Source organism: Diuraphis noxia, unplaced genomic scaffold (genome assembly GCF_037042655.1).
Source record: "Diuraphis noxia isolate RWA-SAM2 unplaced genomic scaffold, SU_Dnox_SAM2 contig0002, whole genome shotgun sequence".
Lineage (NCBI taxonomy): Eukaryota > Metazoa > Arthropoda > Insecta > Hemiptera > Aphididae > Diuraphis > Diuraphis noxia.
This window is the reverse complement of record NW_028301712.1, coordinates 50,408,614-50,432,561: the sequence shown is the minus strand read 5'-3', so window position 1 is coordinate 50,432,561 and position 23,948 is coordinate 50,408,614. Positions and strand designations below refer to the sequence as shown.

The 23,948-nt window shown below is 27.1% G+C and overlaps 3 protein-coding genes across 3 annotated transcripts; 1 reads left to right on the top strand and 2 right to left on the bottom strand.

The window, feature by feature from the left end:
- Positions 1–5,937: 5,937 nt before the first annotated feature.
- On the bottom strand, positions 5,938–7,950 carry LOC107166682 (solute carrier family 67 member A2-like). The gene has a single exon (XM_015515448.2). The coding sequence runs from the start codon at positions 7,948–7,950 to the stop codon at positions 6,790–6,792; it is 1,161 nt and encodes a 386-aa protein (XP_015370934.2). The 3' UTR covers positions 5,938–6,789.
- boca (LDLR chaperone boca) lies at positions 7,943–13,040 on the bottom strand. The gene is made up of 5 exons (XM_015515449.2): positions 12,469–13,040; positions 12,235–12,309; positions 10,802–10,959; positions 8,838–8,982; positions 7,943–8,035 (listed from the first exon to the last, which is right to left on the bottom strand). Exons 1-5 carry the CDS (start codon positions 12,616–12,618, stop codon positions 8,003–8,005), a joined length of 561 nt encoding a protein of 186 aa, XP_015370935.1. The 5' UTR covers positions 12,619–13,040; the 3' UTR covers positions 7,943–8,002.
- A 1,373-nt stretch (positions 13,041–14,413) lies between these two features.
- LOC107166676 (transmembrane protein 17B-like) lies at positions 14,414–18,494 on the top strand. Its single transcript, XM_015515440.2, has 5 exons — positions 14,414–14,558; positions 17,291–17,417; positions 17,743–17,846; positions 17,929–18,042; positions 18,178–18,494. Exons 2-5 carry the CDS (start codon positions 17,327–17,329, stop codon positions 18,412–18,414), a joined length of 546 nt encoding a protein of 181 aa, XP_015370926.2. The 5' UTR covers positions 14,414–14,558; positions 17,291–17,326; the 3' UTR covers positions 18,415–18,494.
- Positions 18,495–23,948: the final 5,454 nt, after the last annotated feature.

The window sequence follows — 23,948 nt, the reverse complement described above, 5'->3', positions numbered from 1 at the left end:
CCTACCTTAATAAGTATAATATGCAAAACATAATTTTTTAAATAATTACATTGGGAATATTAAATAATAATAATAAAAATAACTTTTATTTCACATATACAGGTTGTATTTCACATTGTTCTGCAGTTCACAAACTGCAGTGATTAAAAACGGCGTTAGTTAAACATTTTTAAATTTTTTTTGTCTGTCATCGCCTTTTAGAGCTGTAAAAATAATCTTGAACTTGGAAGGTAGTTACATTTATTGCTGTAAGTTAGTGGGTACATAATTCCACATTTTGTTTTTATGATTTCAAATTCAATTTTATACAAGGTAGTATTAATTCATGTGATTTGTATAAATGTAAGTGTCAATCTCTGATAGTAAAATAAAATTTTAAAAAGATCATAAAATATACCTAAAGATTAATAATTAATTTTATTTTGTGAATAGGATTGAATTACACCATACACCCATATTTTATATTTAATCAACATAATATAGAAACTATAAGTACATAAATAAAATAATACACATCCTATAAAATGGTGAAGTTAGATAGATAAACTAAAGCTTCTCAAATAGTCCAATAAAATTTAAGTTTATTATCTTATCAGAGTTACATTTATTTTCTAAGTTGGGCATATAGAGGCATATGAAGTATTGATAAATTGAAACAAAATTGTAAAGTAAGTATATAATTTATTAATTTATATTAAACATTAAACAATATTTTATACTTTTCTTCCTTTCTTAAAATAAATATTGTAATATATTCTTGAATTGCATATTACAATTTATTGCTATAATACTGAGGTAATTTAGCCAAGTTAAAATCAATATATTATTAAACTTTTAAAGTTAAACTACCTATTCACTATTCAGAATTGTTAAATATAAATATTTCAGTTTTTCATATCCATACCTGAATGTATGAATACATTGTAATTTTTATAATTAAAGATTTGTAGGTAGATACCTAAAACACTGGATTCATAATTAATGATGTTTATAATTTAATTATTTATTTAATATATATCTTGTATCCATGATTTTAATATTTAAGTAATTATATTTATATAATATATATGTTAAATAAAGTATATAATATTATTATAATTTTAATACAATATTGCTTATGGTGTATTGATATAACACTATAACTCTTAGACATATTTTATAGTTTTGATATATCATATAATAAAAGTAATTGAAAATCAGAAATACCAATTACATATTAAAAATAATTATGTACACGGATAGGGCACAGATTTCATTGATGGCAATGATTGTAGAGTAACATAACATGAAGCATTGATTCTATTCAGTTATTATCATTCAGCAACTCAATGGGATGTAAGGCCAATATTTCGAAACAATTGTGTCTTTATAAATAATGTGTTTACCCTTTAAAATATCAAATCAAAAAAATTATTAGGCAAAAGTAAAATAATGTTTTACGACTAAGATAAATTTATTTTAGCAATAGGACAAAATTTTTCTGAACAAATAACATATCTGTGGGTATACATTTACAAAGATCTGTTTTTTGGACATTTAATTTAATTTAATCTTCACTCTGATTAGTTTTTTACATGTAATGGTTTATCATTAAATTCAAAAATAACACATAAATACACAGCTGAACGGTACCTACTTGTCCATCTTTTTTATAATTAAGATAAAATCAATAGTATTTAATTAATACATTCTGCCCAAAATCGCAAGCAGTGTTTAAAATCCAAAAACAAAATTGTGATATGATATTGATATATGCCTACGAGATAATTTATTAATTTCATCAGGTGGTAAATCATTTAGTTACAATTAGAAGTTAATTGCATCACATCGTATTTTTCATTTTACTTATATAATATATATATACGGGACTTTTTAACGAAAATTGTTTAGACCTTGGACTTTTTGGTAGTATACCACGTAGCAAATACTCAAAATAGTTGAGGGTTGAGCATTTGTGTTGCTTAAATTAATGAAATGTCAATAATTACTTTTTTTTGACATTTCTGTAGTTTGTAGTTGAATTATGCAAAAAGGCTACTTTTTCAGTTAAATAATAGTTTCAATAATATATGTTTAATTTTGTTACAAGCTAATAATCTTAGCAGTTGAAGCTGTACCATGGATAAAAATAAAAAAGGCAGGTAAGTGGATGTCGCTCTGCTGTACATTAGGTGGTGGGGTGGACCTCTGACTAGGGTAGATTAGATTTGAATGCAATGATAGGTATCATTGTATACGAAAAACGATTCTGAACGGAGATGATTTGTCAATCTAGGATATATTATTATTATATATTTTATTTTTCGTTTAAACCGACAGCAGAGGAGGATCTGTATGAACACTACTACTCCTCTGCTGCCGTCATTGATTAATGTTAAATAAAAACGCTAATACAGGATATATTATATTTAAATATTGTCATATATTCTATTTAGAAACAAATATATTATTTTTCAATTAGGACACATTTTGAACATAGACCTATAAAAGATACTGCCCAAAACAATACAGGTGTACTGGTATACAGAAATAGAACTACTTCAACAGTTCAATAATAACATATTGTTCTGTGATAATAATAATATTATGTAATGGCACGAAAATAAAATATTTCAAAGACTAATTAATATATTTTTGTTTATATTCTCTTTGGTATTTCTAACATAGCCTTTTCTCTCTCGCACATATCTTTGATTCACGGATCTCTCTCTATGCGCGGTCCATTGTTTTATAGGTCTATGATTTTGAATAAGGCATGGTTAATCAATTTTTCCAAAAACATTGCATGTAGTTATCATAATTCATAATACCTTATATTATCATAGATATACATATACCTGATTTCATGAAAATTTAAAACTCAAACGCTCAAAACATTTTTCCTATAATGACGCTTCAAATTTTCTCTATAGCTATTTGAAGCAAAACTCATGTAAAACTTAGTGTTGAATTTTTTAACCTTAGATATAAATACAAACAATTTTATGAATTTTGAACTACAACTATATTTGCTAATATTCATGGTTTTGACGAATTTTTGTCAATATTTGAACTTCAAATGCTAATAAAAAAAAATTATGCATAGTATTCTTATAATTTTTTAATCACTATAAAAATAACTTATTAGAAACTTTGTATTAAATTTTCAAGTATTTTGATAGGGCCAACAAAATGTTATCGACACTTCAAAAAAAATTTTCATAAAAATTGAAAATTTCAGTTGTCTATAAATACCGCAAAAATAGTCAGAATATTTTGAAAATTAAATCATGTAAATAAAATGCCAATATAAATAACTGGTAACATTTTCAAGTATCTACGACTTATACTTTTTGAATAATAACAAATATTTAAAATCGTTTGAGGATAAATCGTTATCGTTACGCTATTTCAAAAAATTTAAAATTCCAATGCACTTAAAATTTTTCCTATAATGATGCTTCGAGTTTTCATTATAGCTACTTGAAGGAAATCGTATGGAAAACTTAATGTTGTATTTTTAATCCTTAGTTATAAACACAAAAATTTTTATGATTTTTCAACTTCAAAATTACTTGCAAATTTTCGCGTTTTCGACAGATTTCGTAAAAATTTGAACTATAAACGCTTATTATGTGACTAACGATTTTTAATTTTTTTTTTAGCTACAATAAGAACAACTCATAAGAAACCCTGTATTAAATTTTCAAATTTTTGGCCATCTAAAATTTTTTTACCGACACTTCAAAAAAAATTCTCATAAAAATCGAAAATTTCAGTGGTCTATAAATATCTCAAAAAAAAGTCAAAAATTTTTGAAAATTAAACTGTATATAGATAACACTAACATAAACATTTGGTGAAAATTTCATATATTTACAGTGATTAGTTTTTGAATTACAACCATATAAAAAAATCGATTTGGTCGAAAACTGGTTTTGCGTAAAAATTCCCGTTTTTGTGTCATTTTTTTTTTGTTTTTCTCGATTTTTTTGAAAACTGTTGGAAAATGTTTACTTTTGACCTCTATAATGCACCAAGGATATTCACTTTTACATCGGAAAGCACCCCCAAAGTTTGAAATTGAAGCATTATTTCGACTACCTAGTTATGCTGTACACAGACACAAAAACAAAAAAAAACAACACATCATTGTTAAATCAATACATTCATCACTTCGTTCAGAATCTAAAATAATAATTTATGTATTTAATAATTCTTATAGGTTATAATAATTTCTGTTTATTATCTTCGTGACGATAGTATAGGTATACGCTGGCGCTGGACAACTCCGTTTACGTTCCAAAACAACTTTAGTTGTTGTCTTAAATCATACCACATAAGATCTATCTTTCCCCTTTGCAAAGATCTTGTAATTATATAATAATATAATATTTTACATTGTCACATTGAGTTCCATTGAGTAAACTGTCTATATCCATTTAAATACATACCGCGTTTCATTTCAATATTGAATAGCATCTATGCACCTATGACCTATATGTATCTTTAACAGTTCACCAGTTATATATTTAGTTGAATTGTTGTAATTGTACATATAGTTTTAGTAGGTAATGTAGGTATACTAAAGTCTAAAACGCAGTGGCGTCGAAGTCCTAAAAATCTAGTAGTGCGAAAAATATTTCAAGAAGCCCAACATCGGAAAACATGGCATACCGTGCTGAAGAAAATGATCAATATGAAGCGGCCCTATCTTAAATTTTCAAAATATGTCGGAACATGGCCCGACCTTAACATAGTGTTCGGCGCCACTCCTAAAATGTATAGTATATAGATATACCTAAGACTTATAGGTAGGTACCCTTATAAATTATAATATAAGAATAGGTATTACGGAAGGTAAAACATTATGAATTGGTAGTTTGGTACCTATTACACCTCTTATTGTTTAGCTAATAATATAGCTATATTTAGGCTATTCTCTAAATTTAAGACAATGTACATAGGTAGGTACTACCATAAGCATGTTAATTAATTTGAATGCATAATATTATACCTTAATCGAATTGAATGAAGATACAAATATTTTTAAAAAATACCAAAAGCACCATGTTGAGTACCTATCGTTGAAAAATACCAATAATTTAGTTAGCTTAGTAAAAATGTGTAAGTTAAATAAATGTATATAGATAAATATGTAAAATACACCCAGGTATATTGCAGGTATTAGGACATGTTTATGAAACTGAAATTAAATTATTTTTATAGTTACACAATGTATCTATAAATCTATTTTATCAATTGGATACCAACATACTATTTTAGTATTGTATTATATTATACTATTTTAACATACTATTTTGCATTGTAATGATAAAAAAAAAATAGATCCAAATATCTTTTTACATAATAACTACGAACATAAATATAGACATATAGCTACATAACAATAATATAGTGTCTCGTGAATATATACCCATTAGCCGTAATAGAGGGGGGCTCGCTGCCCGGATAAAAACCAGTTTTTTGCTGTTTTATCTATACACTAAAAAAAATATTAAAAATCATCTGATTAATGAAAATAAAATGTTGAAAGATCAAAATGTTCAGCAAAATAAACCCAATAAAATAGATAAAATTAAAATTATTATGTAACTTTTTTATCAAAAAAATAAATTACAGGTAGCCCTTGTCTATGGGAGTCTAATGAAAAAACAGATTTAAGATATATTATTATTTATTATATTTATTATTTCAGAAGATATTGCAATGGGTGAATCCTCGCGGGACACCGGCCTGTATATATTTAGGAGGGGTGGGGAACGAGACCATTTTGCTCTATGCACTATTTTTGAAATATTTGATAGGGTTTCCTTTAAGTCTTGATATATAATAATAAAAAATAACGGATCATTGCCGTTATTGAAACATTTCTCGACAAAAGACTAAAATGTCCACTGTCCAGATTAAAACTTTAATAGGTACAAGTCATCAAAATTATTTTTGTTACGTCGGCCACATGCCCACATATATTATAATATTATGTAATAATGTTTCTATAATTCATATTTTATTTGTTTCAAATACTTTCAATTGAATTTTTGATTCCACAGAATTACATTTTTATCACACATTTAATATATTTATTAATACATATTTGGTCCCTATTTTGTAATGAGCCATAATCATTAATTATAAATAAGAAACAAACAATATAAAACATATATTAAAAGAATAGAATTGTGATCATTCATGTGCACATAGAAATAGGTATAATTATTTTATGATACTTAATGTACAAAAAAGATAAGTAAAAATCTAAAGTGTAATATTTTAAATTAACATAAAAATGATTGGCCAGCTTATGTTACTGATTTTGCTTTTATATTACAATATATAATAATACTATAAAAGCAATGATATTATCTGTTTATAGTCAGTTCTTAAATACATTCATTGTGGATTACCTCAATTGACATAACATATAAAACGCTCAAACCAGGTTCAATAATATCAAATATAAATAAATAATATTTTAATCACCTATTAAACTAAATTAATCACATCTATAATCTATTAATATAATCTGAATATATGCCAAATTTAATATAGCTATTACTTTAAAATTATTAACTTAAATTAATAGCATAGACATACATTAGATAAAAAAAATAATAAAAGGTTTCATAATATACATTCAAAATATTTGTTCATTTTTTCTCAAAACTCAGAGAAAAATAGATTTGTTACAATTAACAATAAACTCTTTTATATTTAATAAGTAAAATAGAGATTGATACAAAATATAAGATCTATGTAAAATCATGAACACTTAAAAAGGAAAAAATATTACGATAATTTGGTTTTTTTATCATAAAATTTAGCTAACATTGCTGCAGAAATAGCAGCTAAAGCTGCAAAAACATATGCTCCACTAGAACCATACATATCCATAGCCACTCCGGCTACTACAGGCGTAATAGATCGAGCTACTGAGATAGAGCTAGTCATAGCACCTTCTAGAGTTCCTCTATTTTCACCCATACAGGTTTCCGATAGAATTTGATTTAAAAACACTTCTATTAGAGTACCAGCTGCAATGATAGGAACCATGCATATAATGTGAAATGTTATATTAGGAGCAAATGACAAACAAATATATCCAACAAATAGTAAAATAAAACTAAAGAAACATTTTTTGAATGAACTATATTTACGAAAGAATGGCTCTAATCTGGCAACTGCGAATCCAGTAGCAACACCAATTGAACTATTGACTGATAAGGTGTAACCAACTTGGGATGGTGTAAGCTTATATGTTTCTATGAGTACAAAACCAAATGATACCATATTTGTTGATAGTGTTGCAGTATACATCATTCTCATGAACAATAATGGCCAATGTTCTGTCCAATTTACTTCTTTTAAATGGTAAAACATATTTTTTTTAAGACCATTTGTCTTAATTATCTTGGTTGGCACACACAATGCAATAATAATGACATTTATGGCACAAATTAAGCTAGTCGAGCAAGCTAAATAGTAAAAACCATTTTTGTGTTCAGACAAATAACCACCATAAATTGGAGCTATCATAAATGCTAATGAAATGAAGCTGTTCAATTTTCCATGGGTGCTCAAATGTTGAGTTTTAGGTACATTGTCACCAATTAATGACTTTCCTAACATTTGGGTGTGTTTGAAACAACCCAACATCAATCGAATGGCAGCAATCGACAGATAAGAATTACAGTGTCCCATGGCAAAAAATGCAAAGACACTAAAGATCATTGAAAGCAAAAGCAATGGTTTGCGACCAAAATGATCACTCAGTGTTCCAACAATGGGTCCTGTGATTAGTTGAAAACTTGAGAAAAGAGATTCTAGAAGGGTTATTTGTAAATGAGTAGCACCAAATTTTAAGAGACGACGATTAAATGAAGGCATAATTGTGGCAAGACTAGCTATGTCTAAAAAGCCAATAATATAAATATAAAAAAAGTTTGTCATTTTTAGAATAACCGTTTATGAATAAATTAACTAAGCTAATAGAAAATAACAATTATAATTCCACTTTTTCAACGTTTCCTTCAACCTGAAAAAAAAATTAGTTATCATTAAAATAATTTTTTGTATCTAATAACATTAATTAATACTAATAATTATAATGAAAATAAAGGGACAAGAGAAACACCAACAATTTGTATTAGATAATATTATAATGTACTCCTGTCTTCTCTACCTAATGTGTTATATAACTACTAGTTTAATCCAAAATAAAATTTGAAATTAAAATTATTGATTTATTTAACAATAAGGTAAAACAAAATTTCAGTGAGACACTTATCTCACCAGCTTGTATCTCCCAGGGTAAAAAATATTTTTACTGACTAAATTATTTATAAAATAAAATAATTAAAAGACAAAAGTGTCATCGGTGGGTGGCTTCTTCATTCAAGTTTTCAATTTTTCTTTTGTCAATTAATTTATTGTGTGTTAGTTGTTGTGTCGATTGTGTATATTATTAATACAGAAAAAAATATTTATCATCTTTATTTAATTAATAATATTTATAAGTTTCTATCAAGCTGATTTGAATAAAAAGTCTCAACAATATACAATTAGAATAGTTTTTTTTATACATAAATAAAAACACATGATATTCTGAGGATAAAAATATTTTGTATAATGTGATGTCTGTTATTGTACTTCTACTTTTGTAAAACATTTAAACAAATAATTTTAAATTGAAATTCATCAACTGCTAGGGTAGAACTTATAAAATAGTACTTGGTTTATTTGAAACTATCCGCCAAAATAATATTTAAAATAGATTACTGAAGAAAGTAAAAATGTTATTCAAAGAATATTAAATTTTAAAAATACTTAATACTTACAAATGGAGAAGCTGGACCTTTGTATACTTGATTTTCAATTGTTACATCAACACAGTCTTCTTGCTGTATCAGGAAATCCTTTGCATCCCAAGCTTGTGAACCATCTTTATACATGAATATGGCTCGATTATCATCAACCATAAATCTATAACATAAATCAAGTCAATATCTAAGATTGATTTTACACGTTTATATTAGATTAATTGATCTCACAGTAATAAAAAATATTTAATCATATACTATACGCTTATACTCAATGCATTACAAATGATGAGTTTTTCACAAGTAACACTTGCCTACTAACTGATTGTTCATTCCAATATAAAACTCTGAGTTCATTTACTGATAACATTTAAGATAAGATGTACAATGCTGGCTTCTATTATTATCAAGCCGTCTAGGTAGTTTTCTTGATTTTATTTACATATCAATAAAGAATATTTAAATTCTTACATAAAGCAAATGTGCAAATGGTATTTTTTAAACATAAATATAAAATCATAACTTTTAAGTAACCTTAAATATTATAACTAATAAAATAAAAGTTAACACGTTTAAAATTTATTTTTTTATATTAAATGATATTTTAAACCATTAAATAAAAACCATGGTTCTAATAGATATAATTTAAATTTCTAAATGATCGATTGAAATATTTGTACAGTGCAAATTGGTCATAAGTTTAACTAGGTTTTATAAGAATTTGCATATTTTTACAAGTAATTGTACTTTGTTAAGTAAACACAAAATATATTGCATGAAAGTGTTTAAAAGAATAAATTATCTATATCAGAGTTTCTTAAACTTTTTTATTCGTGGAACCCTTTTTGATGTCCACTTTTATCGTAGAACCCCTACTTTTTTTACCTTTTTACCTTTTTTAAGATTATTTGCAAATCAATTATAATATTAAGTAGAAGTATAGATTATTAAATATTGAGTTAGCTGATAGATTATTCCATATGACTTATACATTATTATTTAATTTATAAGTAATTTTCTTGAACATTAAAAAAAAATAATTCAAGCTTTGTGGAACCCTGAAATAATCTACGCGGAACCCCAGGGTTTCGTGGAACACAGTTTAAGAAACGCTGATCTATATCATATTTCAAAATGTCAATGTTTTTAGAGCATATTTTAAAATATTATAGCTAAATTTAGTGTTCTAATGATATATTTCACTATTTTGTAATTTTAAGTAATATTTAAAAGAAAAGATAGACTAATAAAGTTAGCCAGTTATAGAATAGGGAGAAGAAAAAAAGATAAATTTAAAGTCACCTACATAGTAATAAATAAGTAAATAAATAGTTTTGTTACACGTGATTTAACTAATTTAATAATAAAATCATTATTTTTAACAAATATTTAGCCATTTTTAGAGCTACATATTAAATGTATATTTTTAAGAATATGGTATGGAATTTTTTACTTCAAATCTAAGCTCTATTAATTTTAATATTTACTCACATTATAATGATATACAGTAAAATGTTGATAACTCGAATCGATTGAGGGTGAAAAAAAATTGAGTTATTAAAAATTCGACTTATGGAAAACCTCGATATCATATATTGTAAGGCCAAAGCATTCGTTTGAGTTATTGAAAAGTCAACTTATAAAGGTTAAAATTATTGAGGTTCCACTGTAACTATAAATCGGTAGCATTACAAACACTAATACATGAAAATAATTCAGTGAATGGTCTTCGTCTAAGTATGGTTAGTGTATAACCTACAAGACAAGTGTGGATATGGGAAAACACAATAATTATGCAACCAATATCAACATCAGTTTAATTAAAATTATTAAATTAATAATCACATAAAAAAGATTTATGTACATTGATTAGAAGCAGATGAGTGTATTGCTGATTTATATTTTATGTACTTGAAATATTGATATACAATATACATTATACGTCATATTAAAAATAATTTAACAAATTCAACTTTTCTAACCTTTCTGCTTGAATGTGGTTGTTCCAAAGACTTGATTGCCAGATTTTGGTTATTTTATCAACATCATCTTTATTGTACTTAGGTGATACTTTCACAAAGGTCATTAAAGTTTTGCCCTTTTTGGATAATTTTAACATAGCATCTGGATCACTTCCTAACTGCAAACCACAAATTAGTCGATTAATAATTTAAAAATGAAATATAATTCATATTTAACTTTAGGTGTCTACTGTTATTCATTTTTTTTACATTAGTTACAATTATTTCAAATTGGAAAAATTCTACCAAACTTACTTAACTTTATATATTGTAATTTAAAATATCATATTATAGAAAAGTTGGTCAATTAATTTATAAACAAAGAAAGTACTATTATTTTATTATTTTGTAGATAGGTAATAACACTTGTTACGTACCTATAAAATATGTACGAGATGTCACGCAATTGTGATATAAAATAAGTATTAACTATGACTAAAACTAATAAGCCATTATCAAAAGCATGCGGAGGTCAAAAATAGGAACGTGGTGAATAAGGTATAAAATTATAAGTGTTTTCACACGTCTCTTCTTAGAAATGACCCATGTGAAAGGATTCAAAATAGTTAGCATATTAAGTGTAAGGTGAAGCAACCATAATTAGTTATGTGTTAAGTATGTGTATGTATTAGCGTTTTTATTAAACATTAATAAATGATGGCAGCAGAGGAGTAGTAAGGTTCACACAGATCCCTTCTGCTGTCGGTTTAAAAGGAAAAAAAAAAGTTAGCATATTAAGTTGAATCACAAGACCGAATTTTGGCATATAACAGGAAAGTCACCACCACTCCTAAAGACCAAATCATATATAAGAGAAGGGGACACGAGCTCGTCAGACGGTTTTTAAAATGTGAGTCAGACAGTTCTTAAATGTGAGCTAGACGGTTAGGGATATTCAAGACGTTCAGAGGCCGGTCGTAACACTGCTCACCAACACCTTATAGCTTACTACATAGTATTTTTATATCAAGTTTAAACGTAAAATAAATATTTCTACACTTATAATTGTATTTTCATTTCTACGTTGATGTATGAATTGACGTTCAGTCGGGACGTAACACACTAATAACTAATAATTCTTAATATTGATAAAACTTAGTCATTTCTAATTTTGTAATTCCTTTAATTAATAAATAATACTAATAATAGTCATGTAAAGAGACGACAAGGTTAACATTGTCAAATACTATACAAATTACAAACTATGCTGTAGGTATTAAGTATTTTTATTAAAAGCATTTTTATATTGTGAAATATTATTTTATGATGAAATAAATTATTATTATTGATTAGTAGAATAGTAATTAGTAATACAGTATTAAGTGTTTCATTTTTGACGATTGGCAAGCAAAAATAGCATAGGAAGTATAGTAAAAAAGTAATTTTAAAGTTACCAAAGTTGGATCAATGTTAATGGGAGGTCTCAAGTGTTCAGGTAGCTCATCAGGTTCTAAAGGCTCTTCGTCTTCCTAGGTTTAGAACATATAATTCAATTAATAATTATTTAGAAAACTAATACATGTATATATATTTCGGAGTAAATTGTTACATGATTTGTACTACTAAGTAGGTATTAAAATGTATTTTTCAAGGTTATATTTAAATGCTATAATTGTAATAAAGCCTACCTCCCACTGGTCAAGCAATCGCTCCATGTCGGCTTCGGTATAAGAGCTAATATCTTTTTTGGCCCAAGACGGCTTCTCACCATCGCGTGATTTTTTCGCAATCACCGCAGCTGTCACTACCAACGCCACCAATACTGCCGAACGAATCATTTTCAAAGGTACAATATTATTATCAGTCGGACGGATTTGAGTGACGGCAGTAAAATTAAGTTACTGAAAGCGGTTTAAGTATTCAACGACAAATATAAATAATTATTAGGTGCAAATTAAAAAAAAAAATTTAAAAAAAACTACGATGAATGGCGAAAAAAACGATGATAAGATAACGTTTATATAATTATATGACAGTCGGCGTGCAGGAGAAATGTCTTCGTATTGGCTTTGGTCGAATTCGAGACTAACGGGAAATATCAAATATTGTCGTAACCGAAAATATTTTATTTAAATTGAACTATACCTACTACTAACACTATAATATGTCTATATGGTCGAAACGTAGGTGAATTGGTGAATATTTAACAGTAAATAGGTACGTAATGGTCGTTAATTCGTTATGTTCGGTTTTTACGAATCACGAGTCACAACAGTCCACGATAATGATTGTGGTGATAAACTGATAACACGTAAGTGAGCGCCGATAACATTCTTAACATTCTTCTGTGATAACTGATAACACTGATAACATGTGCTCACCTCGATACCTCAGAAGTCAGAGGTAGTCAGGTAGATCATAATATTACAGTAAGTTATTAGGTTGGTATTGCATATTAGTCATAAACTTTACTTATACCTACATTCTATAATATAACTTTAAAAGACTCTGATATAATTGTACGTGGAGGGTATTCATGATCTGATAACAGATTGATCGATGACGGCATGACCTTAGAAGATCTTCCAAGGTTCATTCTGTGATATTACAACTATCAAACTATAAAATATCGTAGTTCGTGTTACAATTACTATCTATAGCCGTTGCTTTGATAATAATATCCCACATTTCGTTAATTAAGGGGAAATAACATCTTCAGCCAGTGCTATCGAGTAGCTCATTTGGGCACATAAAAATATAATAAAATAGTACTATCTTAAATTGTGGTAGTTACACTAGTACCTAAAAAAAAAAAAAACAAAAAAATAAAATTTTGCTTGACAATCAAGAGGCTTGTGTTCGATTCCCGCACAAGGTAGCCTGCAGGTTTATTCGATTCAACAAATAGTTGTAAGAAATAAGAATTGTATACTTAGATACTCTCTTAAATTTGTTATGTCAGACACGTCTAGTGTCTAGACACAAGACATGAAACTATTAATAATTTATATAGGACAAATAATTTAAGTGAATAGGTACGGAACAGTTAATTCAATAAATTGGTTGGATCGGTTAATCCAAGTTTCTGGATTGTTTTTCGATCTTTGTAATTGGACGATTGTGCTAAAAAAAACTATAAAAAAAAACCCGAAATATACAAAAAACAATTTATGAAGTCTTTATGCAGCATGAAAATAAAATAATAACAAATACAATAAGTACATAATACTTGAAATAATTTGGCACACTTTTACTTTTTTAAATTTATATAATATTTTGATTAATAATTGACAGTGAATTCACAAAGTCTGTACGTAGCACGAATTTATTACCTTATAACTATTATTATTATTAACATTGATTATGAATACTATATTTATAATCAATGTTATTAATTATTATTGTTATCATTATGACTATTCACAACCGCCAACCGCAACCGGTACGTTGTGGTCTTGTGAATAGATTAGTTAGTTCGATCAACCGAAAGTAACGTTGACGACGGTAAATGGTAACAAGTTTCGGAAACACAATATATTTTGAATTTACAATTGCGCAAACATTATATTATACCTAGGTACATAAGTATTCTCTTTTTTGGTATTTGTGGTCAATGTTCACCGGTGTCATGGAAACGCACAGGAAAACAAAACAGTCTAGGAACGTCAGTTTTTTTTTCACCACAATTTCTTGCTTGTAGGTAGTTTTAACTTTTAAGGGTTAGTGTGCAATTAAAATCTTTTCTGTAGCTGTTATCATCAATTTTTATTGATTCACGGTAAATATTACGTTTTATTCCTTTTATTATAGATAAAATTATAAATATAATTTTTGTATCGATTTAAACTATTGATTTTTAAACGCGCCCCAATTTATTTAATTAATAATTATTGATTATATATCTTCTCCTATTCTATATTCTATGTATATAAATGGATTTATAAATAAACGAAATTTTAAACGTTTATTCATAAACGGCTGGTCTGAATGCAACGAAATTTGATACATAGATAATTTATGGGCAGAAGATAGGAAAAGTTAAAAAATTATGGAGGTGCTCAAACAGACAGTTTGAGATTTACGATGGACATTTTTGTTAAAAATCAGCTTAATAAACAATTAATATAATAGGTATGACATATTTTTTTAAACAATCTTATTTAATTTTAATTTACTAGACAATATATTTAAACTTACCAGATAACAACAATTATTAATAAACACGGCAACGACGGGTAATTCAGCTATATAGTATATATATATATATATATATATATATATAGAGAATAGGATAAATAAAAGTTGCTAAGATTTGGTTGTCATGGGATATTATAAATTGTTTGAAATATATATTGGTCTATAATTCATCTCATTGTATATCATTGTCTCGTCGAGACTGTACGATTAATTCATGCTTCATTGTAAAAAATATATAATTGTATCTTTCATTATAATTCGATAATTCTATATTAGAATACTTAATTTATATCAGTTTATTTAATAATATTATATTCCTGAATTATTGTTAACTGTGCACTTCATAGTTCGTAAAAAATTCTACCTCTTAAATTATGTCTCTAAAAAAAAGATCGATCAGTAGTTGTACCTACGCTTTTATATATTTAAATATATTAAGTAATAATTTTACAACGATATTCAATTTAGTTTAACATTATGTAATTTTATTTATTTTATCGAGACAGTTCAAATATTAAATTTAATGATGTTCAGACATGTCACTTTTTAACTTGGCCTATCTTCTGTCCATAGGTCTGATATATTATCTCTGTACCAAATTTTGTCGCGATCGGTCCAGCCGATTAGGAATGTGTGACAAACAGATTTATATATACTTGTACTAGCCCGTGCACTTCGTAGCCCGTTAAAAATTCTACCTTTTTTATGACTCAAACTATATCTAGGTATCTATTTATCTAGCGAGATAACTACTATATCTATAAAAAAAATTTTCTGGGTTTATGCATAAAAACATTTCAATTCCAATTGGTGGACCGATTGCGACGAAATTTGGTATAATTATAATTACAGTAATATTCATCCAAGTTTGGTTATTGGAAAAATGGATAAATCATGCATATATTGTAGATGTAGAGCATTCAAACTGAAGAATGACTAATGAGGTACCAGGTACTCTAACTTAAAAAGTAGGTATAAATTGGTATATACAGTATACAGGGTGATATTTTAAGCATGCTCGCCCCATTTGTATGCTTAAATTATGCATATATTCAAAATCTGATTTTTGAATTTTTAAGTGTAGTTAAAGACGATATTTTTTAGTACTTAGATTTTTCACAACTTTTAAGGAGTATCCTGTAGCGATACCAACTTTGGTTTTTCAAATGACAACCTATATGTTTAAAGCAAAATGTGATTCAGATAATTTTTCTGAAAATTTTGACATATTGCAATCAAAATTCGAACGAAAACTTCCAGAGTTATTCTACTGAACTACTAAGGAATAAGGATAAAAGTCTAATACTTAAATGCCTACGTTGTAAATGGATACACGTACATATTTCGCATTAGTGCTATTGTACACTATTGTTTGGTATTTTATTATAAGTAGGTATACCTATGCTATACAAATATTAACGTTGCCTATAAGGTATAGGTAATATGGATAAAATAAAAAGGATATTATTTTATTCATATTTTCTTTTGTTTTGAACATTTTCAGATGCAATATTTGGCCATTTAGTAATAATTAGTGATTATTAACAAATATTTTATTTTTATATTGTATACCGAATTATAATTATCGTATCCATTTACAACGTAGGCATTTAAGTATTAGACTTTTATCCTTATTCCTTAGTATTTCAAGTAGAATAACTCTGGAAGTTTTCGTTCGAATTTTGATTGCAATATGTCAAAATTTTCAGAAAAATTATCTGAATCACATTTTGCTTTAAAACATATAGGTTGTCATTTGAAAAACCAAAGTTGGGATCGCTACAGGATACTCCTTAAAAGTTGTGAAAAATCTAAGTACTCAAAAATATCGCCTTTAACTACACTTAAATATTCCAAAAATCAGAATTTGAATATATATGCATAATTTAAGCATAAAAATGGGACGAGCATGCTTAAAAAATCACCCTGTATATATAGAGCAGCGTTTCCCAAAGTGTGTTCCGCGGGACTATCTCAAGGGTTCCGTTTTTTTTAGAAAAAATGGAGTTGAGTTGGATGTAAAGATATTAGGGTTTCGCAAAACACAAACTATTTCCTAAGGGTTCCGTGATCCTAAAAGTTTGGGAACCGCTGATATAGAGTATAAACGTATAAATTGACAAAGTGCCGATTCTATATTCAGGTATATAAACCTACCTGTCTACTTACCTACGTTACTATCGATAATTTACCATGATATAATTTATTATAATTTGTAAACGATTTAATTAAAAATTTAAATTATAGGTTATCTGAAATTTTTATGTTAGAATAATATGTTTTACCTATATAATATATGTATATATATTTTAGCTGTGTTACAAATTGTATTACAAATTATAATTAATAATGAGCGACAGTTGGCGGCAAACAATGATGAACATTACTGATCGTATATTTCCATCTCTACCTCCCGAAGAAAAAGTCGGCACAACTTTTGGTATGTGTTTGGTTTTGTAAATGAATTTAATTTTTGTTTATTTATATGAGTATTAAGAATTTATTTCTAAAATTATCAATGTATTAAAATAGTAAAATATAATTATTATAAAGACATATATTTTATTATATAGTACACATGATTATACCTATAATTGCCTATTATATTATAATTTATAAGTCTGTGCTATATGTATAAAGTATATTTTGTAGTAATATGTATATTAAAATATATATGCACCAATATATATAATATAATATTACAATTCTCTATTTGCTAATGGCTAAAAAATATAAAATATATTAAAACGCATATTACATTGTAGGTAACGAAATCGTATCTAGTCTTCCACTTCAAATGTCACTGTATTTTAACGTTGTATACTTTCCATTTTGGCTTTATACGTTTTTATCACTGATCTCGTTTAAAGTAAGTTATATTCGTGAACTCGTGGTAATAAACTACGATTGTTGATATAAATATAATATACATATTTTTAATTGATTTTTAGATGAATTGTTTAAATATGTTGACTCAAACTATAATCTCCGTGTCGCTATTTTTGATATTGATGCTGGAATGCGCTCGATTGTATTTGGGTGTTCAAGGAAATCTCAGAGAAAAAGTAAGTGAATTCATTTTGTATTTGAGTAGAAGCTCTCCCTCCCACAAGGTAATAACATCCATAATTCCTCCTGAAATATTCCTCTGATAATACGTCAAATTTCAAACATGTTTATTTTGTGACATTATATAATAGATTCCAGATTTGGCCGCATTTTGGATGTTTTCGTTGATCCTCCAATTACCTCTACAGTTGGTATTCTTATTCCTGAATACCATGCCCGTTGAAATGGCCGTTCAAGGCATAATGTGCCTTTTACTCCTGTCGCAACTTGTTTTTGGGTTCGTGGTCCTACGCGACATGGCGAAACATCACAAACTCCGTTTCCACATATCGCAATTCTACTGCACCCAGCACACTAAAACAGAATGAAAAAAAAATATCTGAACTATTATTCATATTTGCATGTTATCAGAGGTTGAATTGGAAAATAAATAACGGTAGATTTTAAATGAAGTTGAATAATTATTAGCGTTCCAAAGCAAATTAATCTAATAGTAACCCTATTTCTTAATGAATATAATAAAGGGGGTTACTCTATATAATATGATAAAAAACGAAGAGTAGCCTGAGTCTCCCTGCGTCCTCCCTCGATTAAACCACTGTAATGTTACCCACATAAATATATATTTTAAATCATTCAAAAGTATTATATTATAATATTTAATTATGGGTTTTCAATTTTTATCAAATGTAATGAATGCAACTAAATCAAGTATTTTTATATATTCATATAATATAATACTAAATATCTACATACCTAATTATAATTGATGAGTCGCATTATCGCATTATCGCAAAAGAATAAAAAATGTTTAAAAATGTTTCGAGTTCGTGTTTTTTGTGCAAGTGAACGATGTTCGCAAATCGGGTGGCATCGCAATGCAACAAAAGAACTTTGTTAAGGGCGAGTTAACGACCGAAAGAGGTAAATGAGTCGAGAGAAGGACTGGTCGGGCATATTCAAACACCAGATGGAAGAGATAATAGAATATTACTCTGAAACACTGAAGTATTTAATATAATATTATACATGTGCGGTATGTGTTCCAAGGGACGTTTTAAGGGTTAAACCATTGTCTAGGGACTCCGGGATACGCCAGTGCGCCGTTTGTCTTACAGTTGTGCGCGCCATATCTCCGCGTGTATAATATAATGAAAGTTAATGAGGCTGAAATGCAGATTGCACAGCAAGACGGTGCCGTTTTCGCTGATTAATGGTTCCCTGTTCGCGGAGGAAACAATGCGATAATAACTTTATTACGCCGGACGAACAAGTTGTGTCGCTCAGGAAATCCAGGACTGAGTGTGTTATCTGGTCTCTCGAGATCTATCTCATGTTATAATCGCATTGATCTAATTATATCATACAATGTTCTGACAGACAACGGTTCGTTTCCGATACTGTAATATAACATATTATTTATATAAATTACTGTGACGCGTAGTTATGATTTATCTGCCTAAATAGTAAATACGAATAGTATTCTTGTATTATTTTCTTAAATATTATTGTATAGTCAGAGCCAAAAGATATTTTGTCAAAGAGAAAAATAATTCATACATGACCAATATTACTAAATATTACTTATATTATACAATATAGTATATTATACAATAATATACCCTCTAGTCTAAATCAATAGTGGACAATTGTTTCATAAAAAATAAAAAATACTATAACCGTTGTAGGTATGTATATTACAATATTAATTGTTGTGCTTAAAATATATTGTGTAAATTATATTCATATCTCATTGTCAATGTATTATGTTTAATTGATTTTAGTCCAATAACAACAATTATTAAACACTTTGATGTAATGTTTTAATGTTTATATAAGTATACGTACTATTTTTTTTTTAGATTCAAAATATAACTTAAAATGATTTGCGTTTTTTTTTTAAAACCTTTTGTACCTGTTATTATCTTTTGGATCAATAAAAATTCTTCAATCTTCCATTTCGAAGGTGGTTTCTGATGGAATGTTGAATCTAGAGAGACTTAATTTTTACCAAATATATATATATATATATTTATATATTATTTATATTAATGATACCCTTATGTCCATCAAGGCCTTTGGGATAGTAAAATTTATTTTATGTATTAGTAATTTATATAGACATGACACCTAACATTTTCAAATTTTGATTATTGAAAATATTTTTATTTTTTTATATAAATATATATAAAGGATTTAAAATATTATGCAACATTACAACGCTTTTGGTCAGATGTACTTATGGGACTGAAAAATATCAAACACACAATGACAATTTTAGTTATTCTGTTGTAATTCAAAAATATTATTTGAAGGGACTTGAAAGTTGAAATATTCATCATTACAAATATTATTATTAACCATGGTATTTGCAGAATATTGTTGCAATTTACATTTACTTACCTACTATGTAACTAAAATAAAAATTTGTAAAATATAAAATATCTTTTGAAATATTGGCTGACAAACGATCTCCTCTCAGAATCGTTTTTCGTACCTATACGGGCTATACGTCCTTAATATAGTTTATTATTATTATATACTATAAAAATTAACACATCCATTATATTGACTTAATCTATAACGAGGACACAAGATACACTATAGATAACGTGAATAATGAAAATAAATAACGTTAAATGTTAATACCCTATCGGCTATTTTTTTTTTTATTATTATTATGAAAAAATTCTTTGTTTTGTACCTACTGCCTACTTAATGAACTACTGCGGTCTGTGGTTGATAAACTCCTGCACAATAGTTAAACATGGTTTTTAAAATTTGAGCTTCACAACTGTAAGTACTTACCTAATACATATTAATAGCAAATGTACCTCCTATTATAGTATTATATTTAAGTATATAATAAAACAATTTAAATGTTAAATAAAATCACATTGTAAATTGATTGATTTAATAAAAAATTATTTCCAAACACATTTTGTGTATTCATTGTTTATTCATTTTTGGTAACCATTGAATATAAACCATTTAATATTCTTTTGTATTCTGTTTGTAAAAACAAAGTAGGTCATAAAATATTTTTTTTTTAACCAGTATGCCATCTACAAATAACTCGAAAAATATACAGTCATATAATAATAAGCTGTATATTTTGAATTGTCAATAGGATATAGACACGGTCAAATAATCACATTTCAATGTAACTGAGTTTATTTTTATTTTTTTATTCTGCCACTTCTTCCATAGGTTCGTAACACTTCGATAAACGAGTGTCACACAAGAGGGTATACGAAGGGACATAATGAATCGCACTTGCAGAGAACAGGTGGCCTTTTATAAGGGGTGGTTGGTTGGTTGTTGTAACGAAGGGTCGTCCACCCCTCAGGCAATCCTGCCTGGCAGGTCAATTTAATAGTCATTCGTATTTTGTTAGAGTATGTTTAAAAAAAGTGTCCCCGGACTAAATGGTTTTTAGTTCGTTCGGAATGACAAAAACTTTGATTAGAACATTTGTAGTTGTAATTCGTTTTCAAATGCAATCGTCATTCGACGTAATATGTACTCCTTTGACATGACCTATGTTGACAGAACGTTCGTATATGTTTTAGGAAAATATAGTTATTATAGGTATTGATGAGTTTCAATAAATGCATAATAACGGAAGAACAAAAATATTTTTAGAAAAATAAAGAAAAATATTGTTTATATATTATTTTAGACGAATAATATGGTGGTTAATCGGTATATCTGCTATTTAGTATTTGCAGTATGTCAGCAGTAATAATATCTACTTACATAAAAATTTAAAAAAAGGCGGGTAAGTCATGGATGTCGCTCTGCTGTACAGTAGGTTACAAGTGGGTTACTGTAATGGATGGAATTAAATTTGAATCCAATGATATTATATCATTTCGATTCTGAGCGAAGACGGTTTATCTGTCTAGAATATATTATAAATTATTAAAAAATTTTCTTTTTAAATCGTAGAATTTCTAGTTTAAAATAATTTACGAATTTTCGTGATTTCCGTGATTTTTACACGTCATGTTGTCAAAATTCAAACTTTGAATGCTTGTAAAAAAAAATTGTGCTAATATATTTCTTTTATTTTTCACATGCTATTGTAAAAATATATTAGGAGCCTTTTATAAAATTTTAAATTCTAAGATATAAAAGGAAAATTTTTAATGAATTTCTAGCATAAAATAATTTATGAATTTTCATGATTTTTACGTATGTTGTCTACAAATCAAACTTTGAACGCTTATAAAAAAAAAATTGTGACTTTGTATTTCTTTTATTTTTCAACTACTATTGTAAAAATATGTTAGGAGCCTTGTATTAAATTTTAAAGTCTTAGAATTAAAAAGAAAAACTTTTATGAATTTCTATCTAAGATAATTTGAACATTGCCGTAATTTTTACGTATTTAGTCAAAATTTGAACTTTAAATGCTTATAAAAAAAAATCGCGCATACGTATTTTAAATATTTTTTAACTGTTATTGTTAAAATGTGTTAGAAGCCTTGTACTAAATTTTCAAGCTTTTCTACCGAACAAATAATTTTTTATCGATATTTAAAGAAAAAAAAACTAAAAAAGTTGAAAAATTAAAATGTCAGTAAACAGCTCAAAACAAATCTTAATATTTTGAAAATTTTATAAAATATATAAAATGCCTATATAAACATTCAGTGAAAATTTCAAGTATCTGCGGTCATTTGTTTTAGAGTTACACCAAAATAAGGAAATCGCTAACAGTGAAAATCCAATGTTGTAATAATTTAAATTTCAAATGCTCATAAAAATGTAATTTGAATTTCCGGTGAACTTTTTATTTGTGATAAAGATTGAAAAACTTGTAAGGAATCTTGTATTAAATTTTTAAATCTTAAATTTAAAAAGAAAACGTTTTATGAATTTCTAGCTTAAAATAATTTGTGAATTTTTGTGATTTTTACGTATTTTGTCAAAATTCAGACTTTGAATGCTTATAAAAAAGAATTGTGACTATGAATTTCTTTTATTTTTCAACTGCTATTGTAACAATATGTTAAGAGCCTTGTATTAAATTTTCAAGCTTTATTGATAAATTTTTATCAATATTAATTTAAAAAAAACTAATAATGATCGAAAATTTCAAATGCCTATGAATAGTTCAACTTAAGTCGAAAATTTTTGAAAATTGCATGGTAGATAGAATATACTTATATAAACATTAGGTGTTGTAATGGTTCATGTATCTATTGTCATTTGTTTTAAAATTACATCAAAAATCAAAATCGATTTTGTCGAAAAATGAGTGTGCGTAAAATTTCCCGTTTTTCCCTTAATTTTTAGTTTGTTTTTCTCGATTATTTAGAGAATTATTAAGAATTTTTCACTTTTGACCCCTCAAAGTACCAACTAGATTTACTTTCTGATCAAACGAGGTACTGGTGTCAAAAATCGAAGCTTTTTCACTGCTCCAAAACGTGATGACAGACACAAAAAAAAAAAACACACATCATGGTAAAATCAATACATTCATCGCTCCGCTCAGAATCTAAAACTAATTTCATTATCGACAACTTTGCAATAAAATGCGTATGTAAAAATTTCAAATACTAACAAGGACACTATAGATACCATTTTTCTTTAAATATGACTAAAAAATATAAATTTATACTGTTTAGTAGTTCAGTGGCGGTCCTTGACCAATTCCAGGGGGGGGGGGGGGCGAAATATTTTTCATATTAAATATTACAATAAGTACTCAAAAATAGAAGTCATAAAAAAATTTATTTCATGTAATAATAAATTTTATATTTTATATTTAACCAAGGGGGGAAGGGCGATCCACCCATCCCCCCGTAGGACTGCATGCCACTGTAGTAGTTACTAATTTTAACTATACAAAAACCATATTATTTTTAAATACTGAATCATGTACTCAATA